General features: G+C 39.8%; 1 protein-coding gene across 2 annotated transcripts in view; it reads left to right on the top strand.

Moving 5' to 3' along the window:
• The window catches only part of APBB1IP (amyloid beta precursor protein binding family B member 1 interacting protein), a 100,184-nt gene that overhangs the window by 34,406 nt on the left and 47,236 nt on the right, over positions 1–18,542 (top strand). The window contains exons 3-6 of one of the 2 annotated variants that reach the window (XM_067701768.1): positions 5,539–5,610; positions 7,846–7,933; positions 11,233–11,525; positions 14,156–14,233. In XM_067701768.1, coding sequence (XP_067557869.1) covers positions 5,539–5,610; positions 7,846–7,933; positions 11,233–11,525; positions 14,156–14,233 — 531 coding nt within the window. Of the gene's footprint in view, positions 1–5,538; positions 5,611–6,535; positions 6,595–7,845; positions 7,934–11,232; positions 11,526–14,155; positions 14,234–18,542 lie in introns of those variants that run through there. The other variant, XM_067701775.1, reaches the window with a different exon arrangement.

Here is an 18,542-nt window from a genome sequence, read left to right as displayed (position 1 = left end):
CATGCAGGTTTTCTCTCTCTAATTGTGGCACCCCGGGTCCAGAGTGCGTGGGCTCTGTAGTTTGCAGCATGCAGGCTCAGTAGTTGTGGCGAGCGAGCTTTAGTTGCCCTGTGGCAGGTGGGATCTTCGTTCCCCAACCAGGGATTGAACCCACATCCCCTGCACTGGAAGGCAGATTCTTTACCACTGGACCGCCAGGGAAGTCCCTCCAAATTTTTTAAATCTACGGTTTGTTGTTCTTCCCAAGACACAAAAGGAATTCAGAAATGACATACTTACAAAAAGATGTTAATTCCACCCAGTTGCGATGTGCACATTGCTGTTTTGCAATCCGTTGCTTCACTAAGGCTCCTCCACCCCTGCTCTTGGGGCTGTTAACCCATACAACACTTTGAACGCTCAGGGCTGGGTGTTTTCTTGCTCGGTTTCTCTCTTTTTAATCCTGATTTTGACCTTCAGGAAATACCGAACATACAAATAGACACAGCCCTATTTTCTTGTGCATGTGTATGTGTACAGGTACTATATATATCCGCGGGACTCTTATTCTGTCCATAAGGTTTTCTTGGGGAATATAAATATGTAAGATGATTTGAATGTACACATTTATGTTAATAGCCCTTAACTAAATGTTTTATTATTTTCACCAAGGATACAACTCTTTTAAACTGTGATCCATTCAGTAACATATTTACTTATGACAGGATTTACAGAATAATTTTGATATTGACTCCTTTAAATAATTCAATATCAACACACTCTGGGGAAAAGGAATGAAAGGGCGGGGGAAAGATTTTTACCAGATGAACACAGGGAGGGTCAGCAGAGGTCACAAGAAGATGCTGCTATTTCAAGTTATTTCCGTGTTAAGTGTATGATTCACTCTGGCAAGTCCTCAACCTGTTCTGTTTTTTTTTTAATTTAATTTTTATTTTATACTGGAGTATAGTTGGTTTACAATATTGTGTTAGTTTCAGGTGTACAGCAAAGTGATTCAGTTATACATATCTCCATTTCTTTTCCCATTTAGGTTACTACAGAGTACTGAGTAGAGTTTCCTGTGCTATACAGTAGGTCCTTGTTGATTATCTGTTTTACATATAGTGATGTTTATACACCTCACCCCATTCTGTATCAGTGGTGTATACAGGCTGAGAAGCTAAGGTCTTTGGGCTCAGTGGATATTTCTGACCCATCAATGCCACATTTCCTTTCAAGACTTCATTCTTCATCATTTAGCGCTTTTCCAAATGTAATGGTTTCAGAGAAAGCATCAAGGATAAGATTCTTATTTACTAGCATCATCTTTCGTTCCTTTGAGTTTATTTTAACACTGACTGGCAGTTTTGAGGTCAGCAAATAAATCTGTTTTTTTCCACTCTGAAAGGATTACTTTTCTCTCCTGGAAAACTTCGAAATATGTTAATACTAGTACTTACTCTTAACTTGCCCTGTTAGTAATAATTCATCTGAAGGATTCCTTTATTTTGTCACATTATTGTACTGCATGATATTCTAAAGAAAATAACTTCACATGGGCAGTTCTGGAATTTTATAGTTTTTTTCTGCTAATTTCCTCTTATTAAAGTAATGAGTGAATCATCCATTATAAGATTTTGAAACCAGATTAATTGTTTGAAGGGACACTTTTTTTTTTTTGCGGTATGTGAGCCTCTCACTGTTGTGGCCTCTCCCGTTGCGGAGCACAGACTCCGGACGCGCAGGCTCAGCGGCCATGGCTCACGGGCCTAGCTGCTCCATGGCATGTGGGATCTTCCCAGACCGGGGCACGAACCCATGTCCCCCTGCATCGGCAGGCGGACTCTCAACCACTGCGCCACCAGGGAAGCCCGAAGGGACACTTTTTGAAACCATGAGTACTTTGTTGACTTAAATATTTTCTTTCCTCTATTTTGTAGGTAATTTGAAGAAGGGAGAGTATGATTCAGCTACATTATAAGCTACTGGGAGGGAATTAAAACCATATGTGAGTGGATCCTAGCATTGACTTCCCTCCCCAACCAGAGGCAGGGCCCACCTGCATCTCTTTTTCCTTCTCTGATTATGATAAACACTAAACTCAACAATCCATAGAATGGAATGAACTTCTTCCATCCTTTCTTCACTGATGCTGTTTGAATCCTTCCTACCTCTTAGACCTATACACATAGACCCACACCTGCAGTGTCTGCCTTACCTGTCACTTCTGTACCTGAGGGCTCATCTGCCTACCTTGTGTGGTTTGACCCTGAGCACTCACTGAATGGCTTCATCAGACTCAAACACGTGCCTCCCTGTCCCATGTGTATGTTCACCTGATTCTTTCAGGTGTGTCTGCTACTTAGAAGTGGGCTTGTCCCATCGTATCATAGACTTCTTTTGTTTGAATGAAGTCCCCTTCCTGGCCCTTCCTGGTCAACCCAGTTTTGTAGCTTCCCCATGCTCCTGCAAGATACCTCCTCCAGTGGAAGCCAGATAGGAGGTTCTGGAAAATTAACAATCATAGCAATTCAAATATTCTCCCTCCAATATTAAACATGCACAACTGAAAACTTGAAATGACTATTGAATGTACTCAGGAACTATATAGCACAGAGAGGCTTTTATGTTTCACTGGAGAGAGAGCCTAGAAGGAGAGCAAAGAAAGAGTTATTGTGGGGAGCAGGAAATTCAGATGGAAAATACTCTCAATCCTCATCTCATCTTCAGCGAAGGTGGTAAAGTTGTACATGGAAAAAAGAGTTGTTCCTTCTTAAAATGGGGAGAGGGGAAAACATATGATGGGGAAATTAAGCCAAAAGATTTCCTAAGTGATGTAAAGTGAAGATAACTATTGAAGATAATATGGGAAGATTGAACACTAGCTTTGCAGGGTGGATATTTGGAGGATATGCACTAATTCACTCTAGATGGTTTTTACAGCCCTCATTCCTTCTGATTTCCCAGTGTCAGTGCCATTCTGGGTGTTTACTGTTAATGTCAACCCAGCTTGTAGATCAGTTCTTGGAACATGGTTAAGTGCTAGATAAATGTGTTCATCATCGTCATCATTATCATCACCACATCTCTGTACTTTCAAGAATTGAGTTTTTAAAAAATTATTCAGGTCAGTTTTAAGTAAGCAGAGTCAGTATGAGAAAGGTCTTTTATATACACATTTTATAAAGAGAGAACCCCTGATTAGCTAAAGCTATTAAATATGAAAAAGTATTATTGCTCGAGTATTAGTGTGAAGTTATGGTAAAGGGAGAACTGTAAGTTTTCAAGATGATTTATTCAAGGAAAGATAGATCTGACTTTGCCTATTTTAGCCAAATAATTTTTTTATTGAAGTATGTTTGCTGTACAATATTATGTAAGTTACAGGTGTACAATATAGTTATTGACAGTTTTTAAAGGTTATACTCCATTTGTAGTTATTATAAAATATTAGCTATATTCCCTGTGTTGTACAATTTATCCTTGTAGCTTATTTTATACCTAATGGTTTGTATTTCTTAATCCCCTACCCCTATATTGCCCCTCCCCGCTTCCCTCTCCCCACTGGTAACCACTAGTTTGTTCTCTATATCTGTGAGTCTGCTTTTTTGTTTTATTCACTAGTTTCTTGTATTTTTCAGATTACACATATAAGTGATATCATATACTATTTGTCTTTCTCCGTTAGACTTATTTCAGTTAACATAATGCCCTCCAAGTCCATCCATGTTGCTGCAAAGGTCAAAATTGCATTCTTTTTTATGACTGAGTAGTATTCCATTGTATATATGTACCACATCTTCTTTATCCATTCATCTGTTGATGGACACATAGGTTGCTTCCAAATCATGGCAATTCAAATAATTTTATTTATTTGTTTATTTATTTTGGCTGTGTTGGGTCTTCGTTGCTGCACGTGGGCTTTCTCTAGTTGCAGCGAGCAGAGGCTGCTCCTCATTGTGGTGTGCGGGCTTCTCATTGTGGTGTGCGGGCTTCTCATTCTGGTGGCTTCTCTCTTTGTGGAGCATGGGCTCTACGCTCGTGGGCTTCAGTAGTTGTGGCGCACGCGCTTAGTTGCTCTGCAGCATGTGGGATCTTCTCGGACCAGGGATCAAACCCATGTCCCCTGCATTGGCAGGTGGATTCTTAACCACTGTGTCACGAAGGAAGTCCCAAATAATTAATTTTAAATGCAGACACACACGTGTGTGTGCAGAGATGATAGTATTATGGTTATGGTTAAAAAACAACAACAACAATCTTTTAGTGCTACATATGTATCTACATAAAAAAGATTAGTCATGAGTTGATCATTGTTAAAGCTGGACACTGGGTACATAAAAGTCATTATATTATTCTCTTTACTTTTGTATATATTTAAAAGTTTCCATATAAAATAATTAAAACACAAACACACACATACATACATATAAATATTGTTTGGCTTAAATAATACATGCTGCACTCACCAGACTTCTTAACTTGAGCTGTAATTGGTACTAATCTTCTAGTGTTTTAGAGCATTTGGGACCCTAAGAAATTATCTGCGGCAAACTCCTCGTCTTACAGATGAAGCAGTTGAGTCCCTTTGCTAAACAACACATTACTCATTAAGCCTCATAATCATGTCTCCTAATGTCCTAATCCAGCTTTGCCAGTGATGTCAGGAGGAGAGCGACTAGTTACACCTCCCAGGGTGTCCCCACCCGACTTTATGGAAACACTTTTCCTCTCTTGGACAGTTCTTTCACTCAGCTTAAGTAGGGAAAGATTATAATGTAAAACTTGCTTTATTTCCATCTTTCATCACTTGATTGTGTGGCCATTTCAGTTCTAAGTGTTTGTCACCCTAAAATTTCCAAATAAATGTGCCAGAAGCTGCTGTTTCAGAGACAACTTTGTAAAGCAAGGAATCGTTTGGTAAATAATCTTACCGCTGACATATCATTTTTGGGTAGGTTTTTAAATGGAAATGAAGTTCTACATGACTCTGATGCCATCACCTGTGGCCTGGGGCTTTCTCCTTTTCCAATCAGGGTGTCCTATGGTGATGTGAATTCCTGAATGTTGTCCACTTGGCCCCAAAGAGACTAGTTCCATCTGGAAAAAGAGTCCAATTGTTGGTCTGAGACAGTTACTAGGGTTCCGTTCAATCTTGGACCAAGCAAATTGCAGAGAGGTCAGGCATGGAATTTCAGGGTGAAATGCACCTCCCTCTCTACAACCTTCTCTTCTTGACTTACTTGCCTGTCTATGGGGCTTTTGGGGGAAAGAGAGAGATGGGACAGTTATCCGGGGATCAGACTTTTTTTTTTTTCTTTTTGCGGTACAGGCCTCTCACTGTTGTGGCCTCTCCCGTTGCGGAGCACAGCCTCTGGGCGCGCAGGCTCAGTGGCCATGGCTCACGGGCCCAGCCGCTCCGCGGCATGTGGGATCTTCCCGGACCGGGGCACGAACCCGTGTCCCCTGCATCGGCAGGCAGACTCTCAACCACTGCGCCACCAGGGAAGCCCCAGACTTTTATTAGATTGTTTATAACTGGATTTCTTCCTTTTTCAGATGGGTGAGTCAAACGAAGATATAGACCAAATGTTCAGCAATTTGCTGGGAGAGATGGATCTCCTGACCCAGGTAAATTCCCTTCCTTAACTTTCAAATGAGAAAAAAAATGGGGTTAAATGGGGGTAGGCGAAGGGTATATAGTTGTCCATTGTACTATTTTTTCACCTTCTTGTTTGACATTTTTCAAAGTAAAAAACATTAAAAGAAAAAAATGGGGTTACAGAATTTGATTTGTCAGAATATGACAAGAGCTATCTTTTTAAAAAGACTGGAAATTGACAATATTATATATTCCTGATGTAACAGTGGTGGGGGAGAAAATAAACCTTTTTTCCTGTTTATACCCTTCTGAGTTCAGTTAATTGAATGCCTGGGCCACACATACATTCTATTATGGCAATTTTCATGCTCATCGTGTTCAAATATTTAGCCAGTGGAGGAATTTTCCCCAAGCAAACCTTCCACAACCACTACCACTAAACAATTTCCCCTGCAGTTACCTTTATATAAAGACTAGTCAGCTCATCGCTTTCTGCATAAAGCACTAAAATAAGAATCATCCAGTATTCCTCAATATGATAGGGATCTTAAAGTTTTCTACAAAGTAAATGAAGAATAATCTACGTTTTTTTTAAGTATTTATTTTAGGAAAAATAAATCAATGTTAGTTAGCATCTACTTTATATTCCGTATAAAATTCAAGAAGGTTTAGATTCTATGAAAGAAGAGACAAAATGTGAGACGACAGGCTTAGAGAAAAGGGTGCTGACTAATAACCAGGGAGTGTTAGGATGGAAGCCACATTTCTATAAATCAGAGGACCGTTTTCCTCCCATGAATGGGGAGGGTTTAATGAACATCTGTGGTCTCTTTGTCCATTCACTCACTTCTGCTCCATAGAGGAATGATTATTCTGATTGGTCAGAGTCTGGGATTTTCATAGTTGAGTGTTGTTACTCTAATTCAAGAGTAAGAAGAGGGCCCCTTAGAGTGTCTTGGACCTGCTTTCACTGAAGGCCTTTCTGGGTTTTGATCTTTCTTTATTGCACTCAGGTGAGTGGGGTCACAGGGTTTGCTTGGCTAAAGCTGTGATTGAAGGAGTTCCTTCCTAAAACCGGTTTCCTCTCTCTCCTTTCCCTCTCTCTGTATTTTACTCAAAGCCTGTTATGTTACACATTCATGCATTCATGTTTTGTTAGAGAACTACTTCTAATTCCTGTAAGTAGCCTAGTAAATTATATTCCTGAGAAAAAAATGAGTTGGCAACCCTAATTGTGATGTTATACTTCCCAGTTATAGCATTTAAAAACCAACTAGTTAATGAATTTTTTTGTACTTTCTTTCACTAAATTTTTTTTTCTGGTATTTGCCCTGTAGTTTCTCCATCAACCTCCCTCTTTCTTGGCAATTTTTGCAAGTTCATTCCGGTTTTTAGAATGAATTCTGGAGTTGCAGTCACTTTTCCCTACATTTTATCCTTGATTCTAACTTGATTGGGTTCATTTTTTTTTTTAAACTTCTTCTTGATTAATGGCCTTTTTTTTCCTACGTATAACTGATGATATCATTAATTTATTCTCAAACCTATAATGATTGGTTTCCTTCAGAAATTTAAGACATGAACAAGGATATTACTTACCAAGTCAAATTAATATCAAAGAATGTACTCATTGTCATGAAAACATTCACGTTTAAGAACAGGTGAAATCACTTCTCAAACTATGGATGTAAAAATATGTTTAAATATTAGCTTTTAAATCATACAAGCAGTCACTTTATCAATTAGAAAATAATGTTATTTACAAAATTAGTAACTTACTGTGGCTTAATTTCTTTTTAACAAGTTTTATTAAATAAGAGTAACAGCATTAACATTTTACTGTGTAATAACAGATTGCATCCTGAAACAGCTCTTATCTTCAAGTGACTAAACAATTCCTTTCTTTGATGTCATAACTTAAATCCTTATGTAGTGTATGTGTCACCATGCTTCATTCCCGGAAAGTTTTTGTTGTCTCTAAAAATGAACAACCTCATTCTCATCATTTGACCTGTTTTGTTTCAAGATGTACCTTCTAGAATAATTTTTAACTTGTCATTTTTAACTTGTCATAATTTAACTTGTCATTTTCTGTAGGAAAAAAAAATCACCTAAAGCATGTTCAAGTAAGAATACAGTTTTTAGAGAACATATTTAAAGAGAATATGTATAAGCAGCAAATGATTCTTTACTTAATGATTAAAGTGCACTGCAAAAATACTGGTATCATGAATAACTTTGGGGGTTGGGATCCGTTTTCACAGAGTTTAGGAGTCGACACTGTCCCTCCTCCAGAACCTAAACCGTCCAGAGCTGAGTTTAACTACAGTGTGGGGTTTAAGGATTTAAATGGTGAGTATCCTTTCTTTTCTTAAGTAATTTGAAATGATAACAATGACTAAAATCTGTACACAACTGTAATCTGAAAACAAAGTTTAAGGAACTTGGACATCATGACAAGTATAATTTTTAAAGTCCTGGATTTCATTCAGATTGAGTGCTGCCGTTTGGATTGAATTGAGAGGCCAAGAAGATATTTTTGCCTGTAATGAAAAGGAACACTATCCTGTATTTGCTGAAAGTCTCAAAGCTTTCTAATTTTTTTTTTTAAAAAAACAGAGTTTCTTCTTACTCCTAAGCCATTACAGTAATAAGATACAGTAGTATAAGAAAATATTAATAAGGAAATGTCCCTTCAAGGATATTAATGAATTGGCCATTTCATAATGATTGAGAATATATGAATAGATGCTTCAAAATATATTTTAATTAATATATATTTAATATATAATATAGTATATTTGGTCTATTTGACATTTTAGTCCCCTGAAGTTTGTCATATTCTATTAACAAAAATCTCTCTTCCTACTTAGTGCATTGACAATCTTTCGCCCAGGTGCTACTCAAATTACAATGAATCTTGAAGTGATTGCTTCCAAATTAATGAGAATTCACTGCAACTCTTGGAAAAGATTTTCCAAAGACTTGCAGTGCCAACCAAAAGAATAAAGAACAAAATAATAGAGAAGCCTAGTTACAGAAATCCAGAGTTCCAAGTTTTATTTCCATCACTCACTGGGTTCCTTTGTTTCTGTCATTTTCAGTAAGTTTTAGATTAAACCTTAAGGTTCGAATAACTGTATCTTGATAAATTATAGTACATCTCTTCTGATTTCCTCTTTTTCCCACCCTCTTTTCTATCTTCCATATAAACTTATTATTTCTGTCAGTCGTTTCCACTGCAACATGGAATGATGGTAACATTCATGAAGTTTCAGAAAACCAACACACTTTTGTCAAATTATGACGTTAATAGAGAACATATACTTGCATATATGAACAGTGCAGATTTGCCTGACACACTCATAACAGCTGAATAATCAGTTCCATTAAAATTTAATCAGTAATTTAGTTGTAGTAAGCTCAACTAATGCTTTCGAAGCACTTATTACCTTGTATCAAAAAATTACTGAAAATGTCAGAATCCAAGAAACCCAGCAATACATAAACATAGTCATGTTAAAAGACACTAACAAGAAACTCGTGCCATTAAGGAGACAAGACCATTAAAAAAGTACTGATATGTACTGAAAATTAAATTTGTTGGGAATTACAATAGGAATAGATTTTTTTTTTCTACTGTCTTCCCTTAAAACATTGCTTAAAATGAGTCAAAAAATACTTCACCCAAAGTTATTTGGAGAGTTAACGATAAACTTCTGAACAGAATCCCCAATTCTTTATCACTCAATCCCATACCAATATGTTGAGGATTATAATTTGCTTTGGAAATTGTTACTATATGTGTTACTGTGGGAATTTTGTCCCTAAAATTTTTATAAAGGATTAAAATCATTTGCTGTGTGTCTACAGTCACAATGTAATTGATGACACTAGAAAATTAGGAATATGCTTCATTAGGTCTACACATATTTTCTCTGAGATTTTTAAAATTTCACTTAATTTTATGAAAAGCTATATGCAAAACAGCGGTGGCTTAGAAGGAAAATGCTTTTTACCTGGTTAAGAGATCCAAACTCAGTCCCAGTGCTGTACATAGAACTATTGGCATTAACGTAATATGCTATATGGTGTTTATGCTGATGATGTTTGGCAGTAAATGATTTCACCATGCTTTCTGCTCATTTGTTTCTGAGAGGGCTTCATTTCCCCTGCCCGCATTTCCTCAATCCAGTTCACGCTGCACACAGCAGCTAGAATTCTCCCCCTCATGATCACTTCCACCTTGCCCATACTTTGTTCATCACACTCACCATCCGGTGACTGCCTGATGGACAAAGTGCTGTAGCAACGCGACTCACGGCCACGGCTCCCCGTATGCCACGTGGTCTAATCAGCTTTCAGGATCCCGGGTCTTATCTCCACAGTAATCTCTCACGTGGAAGAAATTCCAGTGAAAATCGTCCTCCCTCACCCTCACTCTGAAAATTCGGGTATGCCCTTTCCTTTAAGAGTTAACTCCCAGCTCACTGTCTTATGAAGTCTTTACCACTTAATCCCAATTAAAAAAATTTTTTTTTTCATTCCTTAACCCCCTTGGTGCTTTATTTCCTGCTATTAAATATTTATCATTAACTGCTCTTTCTGTGACGTGAGAGTTCCTATAGTTGGATGGTGTGCCCACAGAAACTCTGCCCTCACCCCAAGTCTCAAGGCGTATTAAATAAATCCCAGTTGGTGGAGACCTACTTTCTTCCAAGTATATTTATCAGTGGTGCTCTGTCTGCCCTCCCAAGACCTGGGGAGAATTTTCCAGCCTCTCCCCTCCCCTACTTTCTAAAACGCTAAGATCTTGCACGAGAATGTACAAGAATTCTCTACTTAGGCATCTAATCAGGTGCTTGGAGTTGACTTTATAGCTGGCCTGTGAGGTCCCAATGTAGGGAAGACATTCCCCCATTATTTTTCTTTTCTCTTCTTTCTTTCTCTTTTTTTTTTTTTTGGAGGGAAGTGATTTTTTTTAGCTTTTTTTTTAAGGTTTTTTTAAGTTAATTAATTATTTTTTTTGGCTGTGTTGGGTCTTCATTGCTGTGCACGGGCTTTCTTTAGTTGTGGTGAGCAGGGGCTTGTTGTGGAGCACGGGCTCTAGGTGCGCGGGCTTCAGTAGTTGTGGCGCATGGGCTTAGTTGCTTTGTGGCACGTGGGATCTTCCCGGACCAGGGATCAAACCCGTGTCCCCTGCATTGGCAGGTGGATTCTTAACCACTGCACCACCAGGGAAGTCCCAACTGAGGTTTAATTGACAAAATTGTAAGATATCTAAAGTGTACAGTGTGATGATTTGGTGTGCATATACATTGTGAAAGGATTTCCCCCATCAAGTTAGTTAACACATCTATCACCTCATCTATTCTTTTTTTTTTTTAGTGAGAACATTTAAGTTCTACTCTTTCAGCAAATTTCAATTATACCATACAGTGTTATCAACTGTAGTCATCATGTTATACTTAGATCCTCAGACCTTACTCGCCTTATAACTGAAAGTTCATACCCTTTTACCAACCTCTTCCTATTTCCCCCACCCCAGCCCCTTGCAACCAGTACTCAAATGTACTCTTTAAAATGACCTTCGTTAAGTTTTTCTAGGTGCAAATTGTTGTCTTGACCACTAACGTGATTTTCCCTATCAGAGTCCTTAAATGCACTGGAAGACCAAGATTTAGATGCTCTCATGGCGGATCTGGTAGCAGACATAAGAGAAGCTGAGCAGAGGACAATCCAGGCCCAGAAAGAGTCCTCTCAGAGCCGACCTCATTCAGCATCTCTGGATATACCAAGTTTCAGTGGTGCAGCCTCTCTTGGTTACACAGCAAATGTTGCTGCACCGAGTATTAGCCAATATGAGGATGACTTACCTCCTCCACCAGCTGATCCCATGTTAGACCTTCCTTTGCCACCACCCGCTCCTGAACCTCTCTCTCAGGTAAGTCCATGGGGTCAGGACTCTTGACCTCTGCTACCCAAGATCTCTGACCTTCTTCAGAGTGGCGGTTACATTTAAGTTTGTACGCCCAGAGCTCTGAGACTCTAAGAAACAAGAATCCCAGATGTGTTCATTGCAAAGCCAGAGTCTCCGTTAAAGGACACATTGGTGTGTATCAAGGACATATTAGGGCCATATTCAGGAATCGTTATAGTTTGGCTAAAATCTGTATTTGTATGCAACTTTCCCTGATAATACTCAACCTTTTGGGGTCATGTTTTATTAACTTGGTATGAACTGTGGAAGTGATGTATACATTTCTGTGTCCCTGGTCCTAGTCCAGTACATAAAGAATAGAAGGCATTCCTTACATATTTCAGAATTGAACTAAATGGAATTTTGCTGAATTCGGCAGCCGTATTCAGTAGGGCAAAGATATCTGTGTATCACGTGTAAGGTCATAGTTGGGAGGGGCGTTATGGGGCGGGTAGGTGATGAATGCTTGATATTAATAGATTTCCGGGAAGTTCATATTGTCATTACGTGGGACGTTAACTCATATCTCTCATCCATGCAAGAAGAGCGCTTTAAGGATTTTTCTTAGAGTAAGCCACTTTAAAAATATTTTACAGTAAGAACCTAGCTCTATTTCCTGTGGCTCCTGCATTCGTTGTACTGGGTGATGATCAGTATTCATAAATACGACCCTAGTAACCCTGAAAGTCCCTACAATGCCTTTTGAATGAACAAATATGAAATATAAATCAAATATTAAATCCTATTCATTGCTCTATTATGTGATTATTGTATAAAAATTATTTGAAAATCGGTGATCCATATAGAGCAGAGGCTCTTTTCCCCCCAATTTTATTGAGATATAATTGACATATAGTATTGTACAGATTTAAGGCATACAACATGATGATCAGATACACATATACTGAGAAATGATTACCATAGCGAGGTTAGTTAACACCTTCATCACCTCATATAATTACCTTTTTGTTGTGCATATGGTGAGAACATATAAGATCTACTCTCTAAACAAGTTTATAATACAGTACTGTTAACTGTAGTCACCACGCTGTACTTTAGATCCCCAGAGCTTATTCATGTTATAACTGGAGGTTTGTACCCTTTGGCCAACATCGCCCTATTTCCTCTGTCCCCAGCCTCTGGCAACCACCATTCAACTCTCTGTTTCTATGAGTTCAGGTTTTTTAGATTCTCACATATAAGTGAGATCATACACTATTTGTCCTTCTCTGTCTGACTTATCTCATTTAGTGTAATGCCCTCAAGTTTCATCCATGTTGTCACAAACAGCATGATTTCCTTTTCTCGTGGATAAATAATATTCCATTGTATATCTGCACCACATCTTCTTTATCCATTCATCATCAACAGATACTGAGGTTGCTTCCATGTCTTGGCTGCTGTGAATAGTGCTGCCACGGACATGGGAGTGTAGATCTCTTCAAGATATTGATTTCATTTCCTTTGGGTAGATACCCAGGAGTGGAATTGCTGGATCATATGGTAGTTCTATTTGTAAGTTTTTGAGGAACTGCCTTACTGTTTTCCGTAGCAGCTGCACCAATTTTACATTCCCACCAACAGTGCACAAAGGTTTCCATTTCTTCACTTCCTCACCAACACTTTTTTTTTTTTTTGCGGTACAAGGGCCTCTCACTGTCGTGGCCTCTCCCGTTGCAGAGCACAGGCTCAGGACGCGCAGGCTCAGCGGCCATGGCTCACGGGCCCAGCTGCTCCGCGGCATGTGGGATCTTCCCGGACCGGGGCACGAACCCGTGTCCCCTGCATCGGCAGGCGGACTCTCAACCACTGTGCCACCAGGGAAGCCCTCGCCAACACTTTTTATCTCGTCTTCGATAACAGCCATTCTAAAGAGCAGAAGCTCTTAATATAGGGTCCATGAAGAGGTCAAGGAGTCTGTGATTCCCAGCTGTCTGCAAAGTCAATGCATATGTGAAGCTTTATGGGCTTCATTGCTTTAAACATATTCCTAAAGGGGTTTGTGGCTCAAAAAATATATAAGAACTACTGGTATAAGAAGGTATATGTCTGCTTTGGGCTCATAAAATATTTCACTCTCTTTTCTGCCTGCTCATGTGTTTGTCAGTAGTTTGTTGTGGGTTTTTTGGGGTTTTTTTGTGAATTATAAGTTTAAGTTTGATTGGGGAAGATAAGGACCCTTTAGGAATCTAATAAAAACTAAGAATCCCAGAAAACACATACTAATTCAAAAGAATGTGTATAATTTCAGGAAGTGCTCAAATCCCTTGAGATTCACCTATAGATTCCTCAGGTTAGACCCAATTTTGAACCAAACAGAGACTTTTGCAGACTAAATATGTGAAACTCTGAGTCATCATTTCATCTTTTAAGTTACTATTCCTAAGATATAAAGGGTGACTGTCTTCTGTATCTCCAGGTTGAAGATTTCTGTTACAGTTACTTAAAGTTTGAAAATCAATCATATGAAATTTGGTGCCCTGTATAACACAGCCTTCTGTCAATATAAAGTGACTAAGACACTAACGATGGCAAGGGTACTTACTCCCTGGTGTTATCTAATGGACTGTGTTGAATGTCTTGTCATTTTACAGGAAGAAGAAGAAGCCCAGGCCAAGGCTGATAAAATTAAGCTAGCGTTGGAAAAACTGAAGGAGGCCAAGGTCAAGAAGGTAAATTATGAATCACTTTTGCGTGGGGCAGTCAAATTAATGACTTTTTATTATGCTTAAGCCTAAAAAAGATTTTAACTTCAAGTGGTGCTTTCCAATGAGTTGTAGTTTTTTAAATTTAAGGACAAAGAGAAATGATTCTTTTAATGACCTCGCTTGACTCATTGGTGATTGATAAATAGGGGACCTGCGTTAGTGTAAATATGGAGGTTTCCAAGTCTCTACCCCCAGGGCTCCCTCCCCTAAGGATGCACTCTGGGTTCTGCTCACTCTTGGGTAATGGCAGGTGGCGCCCCCTTTTGGGGGCGAGTTGGCGAGTCAACTGGGTCAGAGTTCAGCTTCTAGTGGCATCACCTCATTTCCACGATGGCTTTTTTGCATTTTATATACCCCCTGAGGCAGCCCCCAGCCTGCCCTGGATGTCCAAGTTCTCTCCTGAAATACTAAATGTTCTTTTGGCTAGAGCTGTGTGTTCAAAGTTGGCGTAGGTTTTGAGTGACCTGCCTCGACCCTATTGTCCCAATAAGCCTGTAATTTATTGTGCTTTTTCTGTAGAGCATAGGTTTTTCTGGAGACACATATATTGTGTTATATCAGAGACACATGTATTTAAGCTCAGGAGAAGCATCTACCTAATAATAAAGTGTTAACAATAGTTAGGTAAATTAAGAGAAAGATAAACAGTCTCACTTCGACTCCTGAAGCATATACCGTGGCTGAGAGTCGTTAAGAACTTTTTGCTTACAGTTGGGTGAATTATTCTTTTCATACAGGGCATTAGATTTTATGTTCCTGCAGCACCTCTCATGGTTCCTTGAATGAAGGATTTCAGTACATGTTGATCGATATTTAATAAATATTCCTTGACTACTCCAGGATCCAGACTTCCAAGGTTCATCTATGAGAATTTTTTCAGGTCATTCTGGTTCCATTCATTTCAGGCATGCATGAACCTTTTTATCATTTTTCTTCCCCATTCTCTATGTATGATTGCATTCTGTGGTCGGTATTGAACTGATACATCCTCGGCTGCCTTCTCCCCCCTTGTCCTCACTCTGTGAACACCTGGTTAAATCCAGCCTGGGCCTTCAGTGCTGCCTGAGCTTCCAAGTCCAGTCTCTCTCCCACGAACCTAGAAAACTACTTCCACCTTGTCCTCTCTCTGAAAATCTCCAATACCTCCTTCCTCTCCCACATTTTCTCAGCCCATTGCACTGAGAAGTAGAAGCAATCCAAAGAAAGGTTCTACAAGCCCCCAACACATTTGCCTCCCTACCCGCCTGCACTTGTGGCAGGTGGTCCATGGTCTTTCCTGCTCCTGTGCATGGACTGCCATGTTTCTAAGACCAGTCCCCCTCGTGTGATTCTCTTCCCACCTCTTTTCTTGTCCCTCCTCTGCTCAAGGATGTCCCCCCACACACACACAGTAAAGCCCAAATCCTCACAACGACATCAAGTCCCTGCATGATCTGGTTGCCAGCCCTCTCCCTCACCCTCTGTTCTAGCTTACTGGTCTCACTGCTGCTCCACAGATGTTCCAGGCATGCCTCTGCCTCGGGAACTTTGTGCCTTGCGGTCCCCCTGCCTGGAGGGCTCTTCCCCAGATTCCAGTGGGTTCTCTCTGTCCCTCACTAGGTCTGGTCACCTGTTCAGTGCCATGCACACACACACCCCTGACATCCCTTACCTTCCCCCTGCTTTCCTTCCTCCCCGTACAGCGTACTGTCCAGATTACTTGTTTATCCTGTTTAATGCCTACGTCCCCTCCCCAACCCCAGGGAAGCTCCTCCAGGGAGTTTTGTGTTTTCTTTACCGATGCATCCTCATCTCATAGAACAGGTGCTGGGGGTACAGAGAGGTGAACCAGTCAGGTGAGGTCCCTGCCTGTGTAGAGTTCACTTCTAGCTGGGGAGAGAAGTGCTATGAAGAAAATAAAGCTGGAAGGAGTGATACTGCCCAAGGGAATCTTTTTTTTTTTTAATTGAGGTAGCATTGGTTTATAACGTTATGTAAGTTTCATGTGTACATTCTTATATTTCTGCTTCTGTATACCCTAGAGTGTGCTCACCACCCAAAATTTAGCTTCCATCCGTCACCATACTGTTGATCCCTTTACCTCTTGAGCAGGAGGGAAAATGGGAGGAGCTGAGGGCAGAAAGGCAGGTGGGGTCACAGGGTCTCACAGGTCTGACGAAGAGTTTGGAACATATTGTCAGTGCAGTGGGAAAGCATTTGGCCGCACCATGCGGCATGCGGGATCTTAGCTTCCTGTCCAGGGATTGAGCCTGTGACCCCTGCAGTGGAAGCGCAGAGTCCTAACCACTGGACCTCCAGGGAAGTCCTCATATGAGGGTTTTTAACAAGGGATAATATATGGTTTTTAAAGATCGTAGTGGCCATTGTGTGGAAAGTGGATTGTAGGGGAAGGGATGAGAGCAGGGTGACCTGTTTCATAGCCGTCTCTCTAGCACAAGACCTCACTGTAGATAAACATGTACTGAACCAAGTTACAAATGGATGGCAGGGGAAGATGGGCTGTCTTCGGTTGCCGACTTTCCCTTTGGAGATAAAAAGACAAGAGAAAATGAGTAAAAATACAATTCATAATTATTTCAACTATGTTAAACCACTGGGTGGTTTATAAAATGGGGGCCACGTTGGAGATACTCTCAGAGGATAAATGAAAAGAGAAGTTGGTTCTTAGATTAAAAGGTAGAACCCGGGACTTCCCTGGTGGCGCAGTGGTTAAGAATCCACCTGCCAAGGCAGGGGACATGGGTTTGATCCCTGGTCTGGGAAGATCCCACATGCCACAGAGCAACTAAGCCCATGTGCCACAGCTACTGAGCCCGCATGCTGCAACTACTGAAGCCCGTGGGCCTAGAGCCCGTGCTCCGCAACAGGAGAAGCCACCACAAGGAGAGCCCGTGCACCGCAACGAAGAGTAGCCCCCGCTCGCTGCAACTAGAGAAAGACTGAGTGCAGCAACGAAGCCCCAACGCAGACAAAATAAATAAATGCATTTTTTAAAAATATAAAAAATAAGGTAGAACAACTAGCATATTTGGCCAGTTTGCTTAACTGGAGATGAAGAGAACAAGGAGGAGAAAGCAGTGTTTCCACAGAACTTTGCCATAATTTAGTTGAGGTGAATTGTAACAGTAGCAAAAAGCACCACCTGCCTCTAGTCAACAAAGCAGATGTGAAACAGAAGCAGTTCTGATCAGTGGGAGAGGAAAGAAAATTAAGAAGCTAAGGTGTATATTTTTTCTGACTTAGGACCCTCCAGACTTATTTCTAAAAACAAAAGGCTGTGTGGCACAGAACATCAAAAAAAAAAACTGAGTCATACTCATCCATTAATAAAGTAACTAAGATGTACTAACACATAAGCTACAACATGTTTTATAAAGGATGGAATCAAGTTTATCTGAAGTACTTTGCCCTCAAGTATTCTGTGGGGTGTTGACATCACTTTGGATCACGAAGAACGATGTACACAGTTTGTGTTGCAAAGCTGTTGGAACTGGAAACAGAATCGGATTCACTCATTGATTTTGTTTCTTTGTTTTAAAGCTCTGTGACACAGGAGACCAATTCCACTTGTAAATTTTATCATAGAAGCAAAAATGTATTTATTGCAAATGATTTAGGGCTGGGATAATTTTGTATTTATTAGTTTGCAAAAGAAAAAGAAGAAATGATAAAAACCATTAAATCTTTACTATGATGGATTAGAAAGCGGAAGTTTTTTCATGCTTGAGTCATTTTACTCTATATCATATGGTGTTGGTATGAAAAGTACTCAGCTTGCTAATCGCCTAACTGTGACTTAGGGTGTCATGTGTTGGTATATAGCTACTCTTCAGCTTGTAAATGTGAAGAAAGCTGTGAAGAAGACTAAATATGATTTCTTCTTGCTAAAAGTCATCAGCCTTCTCTTGTTTTTTTTCCCCCTAAGTTTTATAATTGTGGACATTGGTAACTACATATGGATTAAATTTAGTTTGCAATTTCTGCCAAAAAAACCCCCAACCCTTTCATAATTGCATCATTGTCAAATTATGTGATTTAGTTTTTTTCTCTCTTTGAAAGCAAAACACCAAGCTATGTTTTATTTTCTCAAGAATTCCTAAGCAAGAATGAAATGTGGTCAAACATCACTGATTTTTTCATCAGGAAGATTGTCTTCTGAATCCTAACACTGGTAGTGTTTCTTAGGACGTATAACTACTTTATAGCAATATTCCTCAGCTGAGAGCAGCAGGCATGCCTTCCACAGAAAATAAGCCATGGTCATTCCACTATT

Source organism: Pseudorca crassidens, chromosome 1, assembly GCF_039906515.1.
Source record: "Pseudorca crassidens isolate mPseCra1 chromosome 1, mPseCra1.hap1, whole genome shotgun sequence".
NCBI classification, from domain to species: domain Eukaryota; kingdom Metazoa; phylum Chordata; class Mammalia; order Artiodactyla; family Delphinidae; genus Pseudorca; species Pseudorca crassidens.
This window is presented reverse-complemented; position numbering and strand designations above follow the sequence as displayed.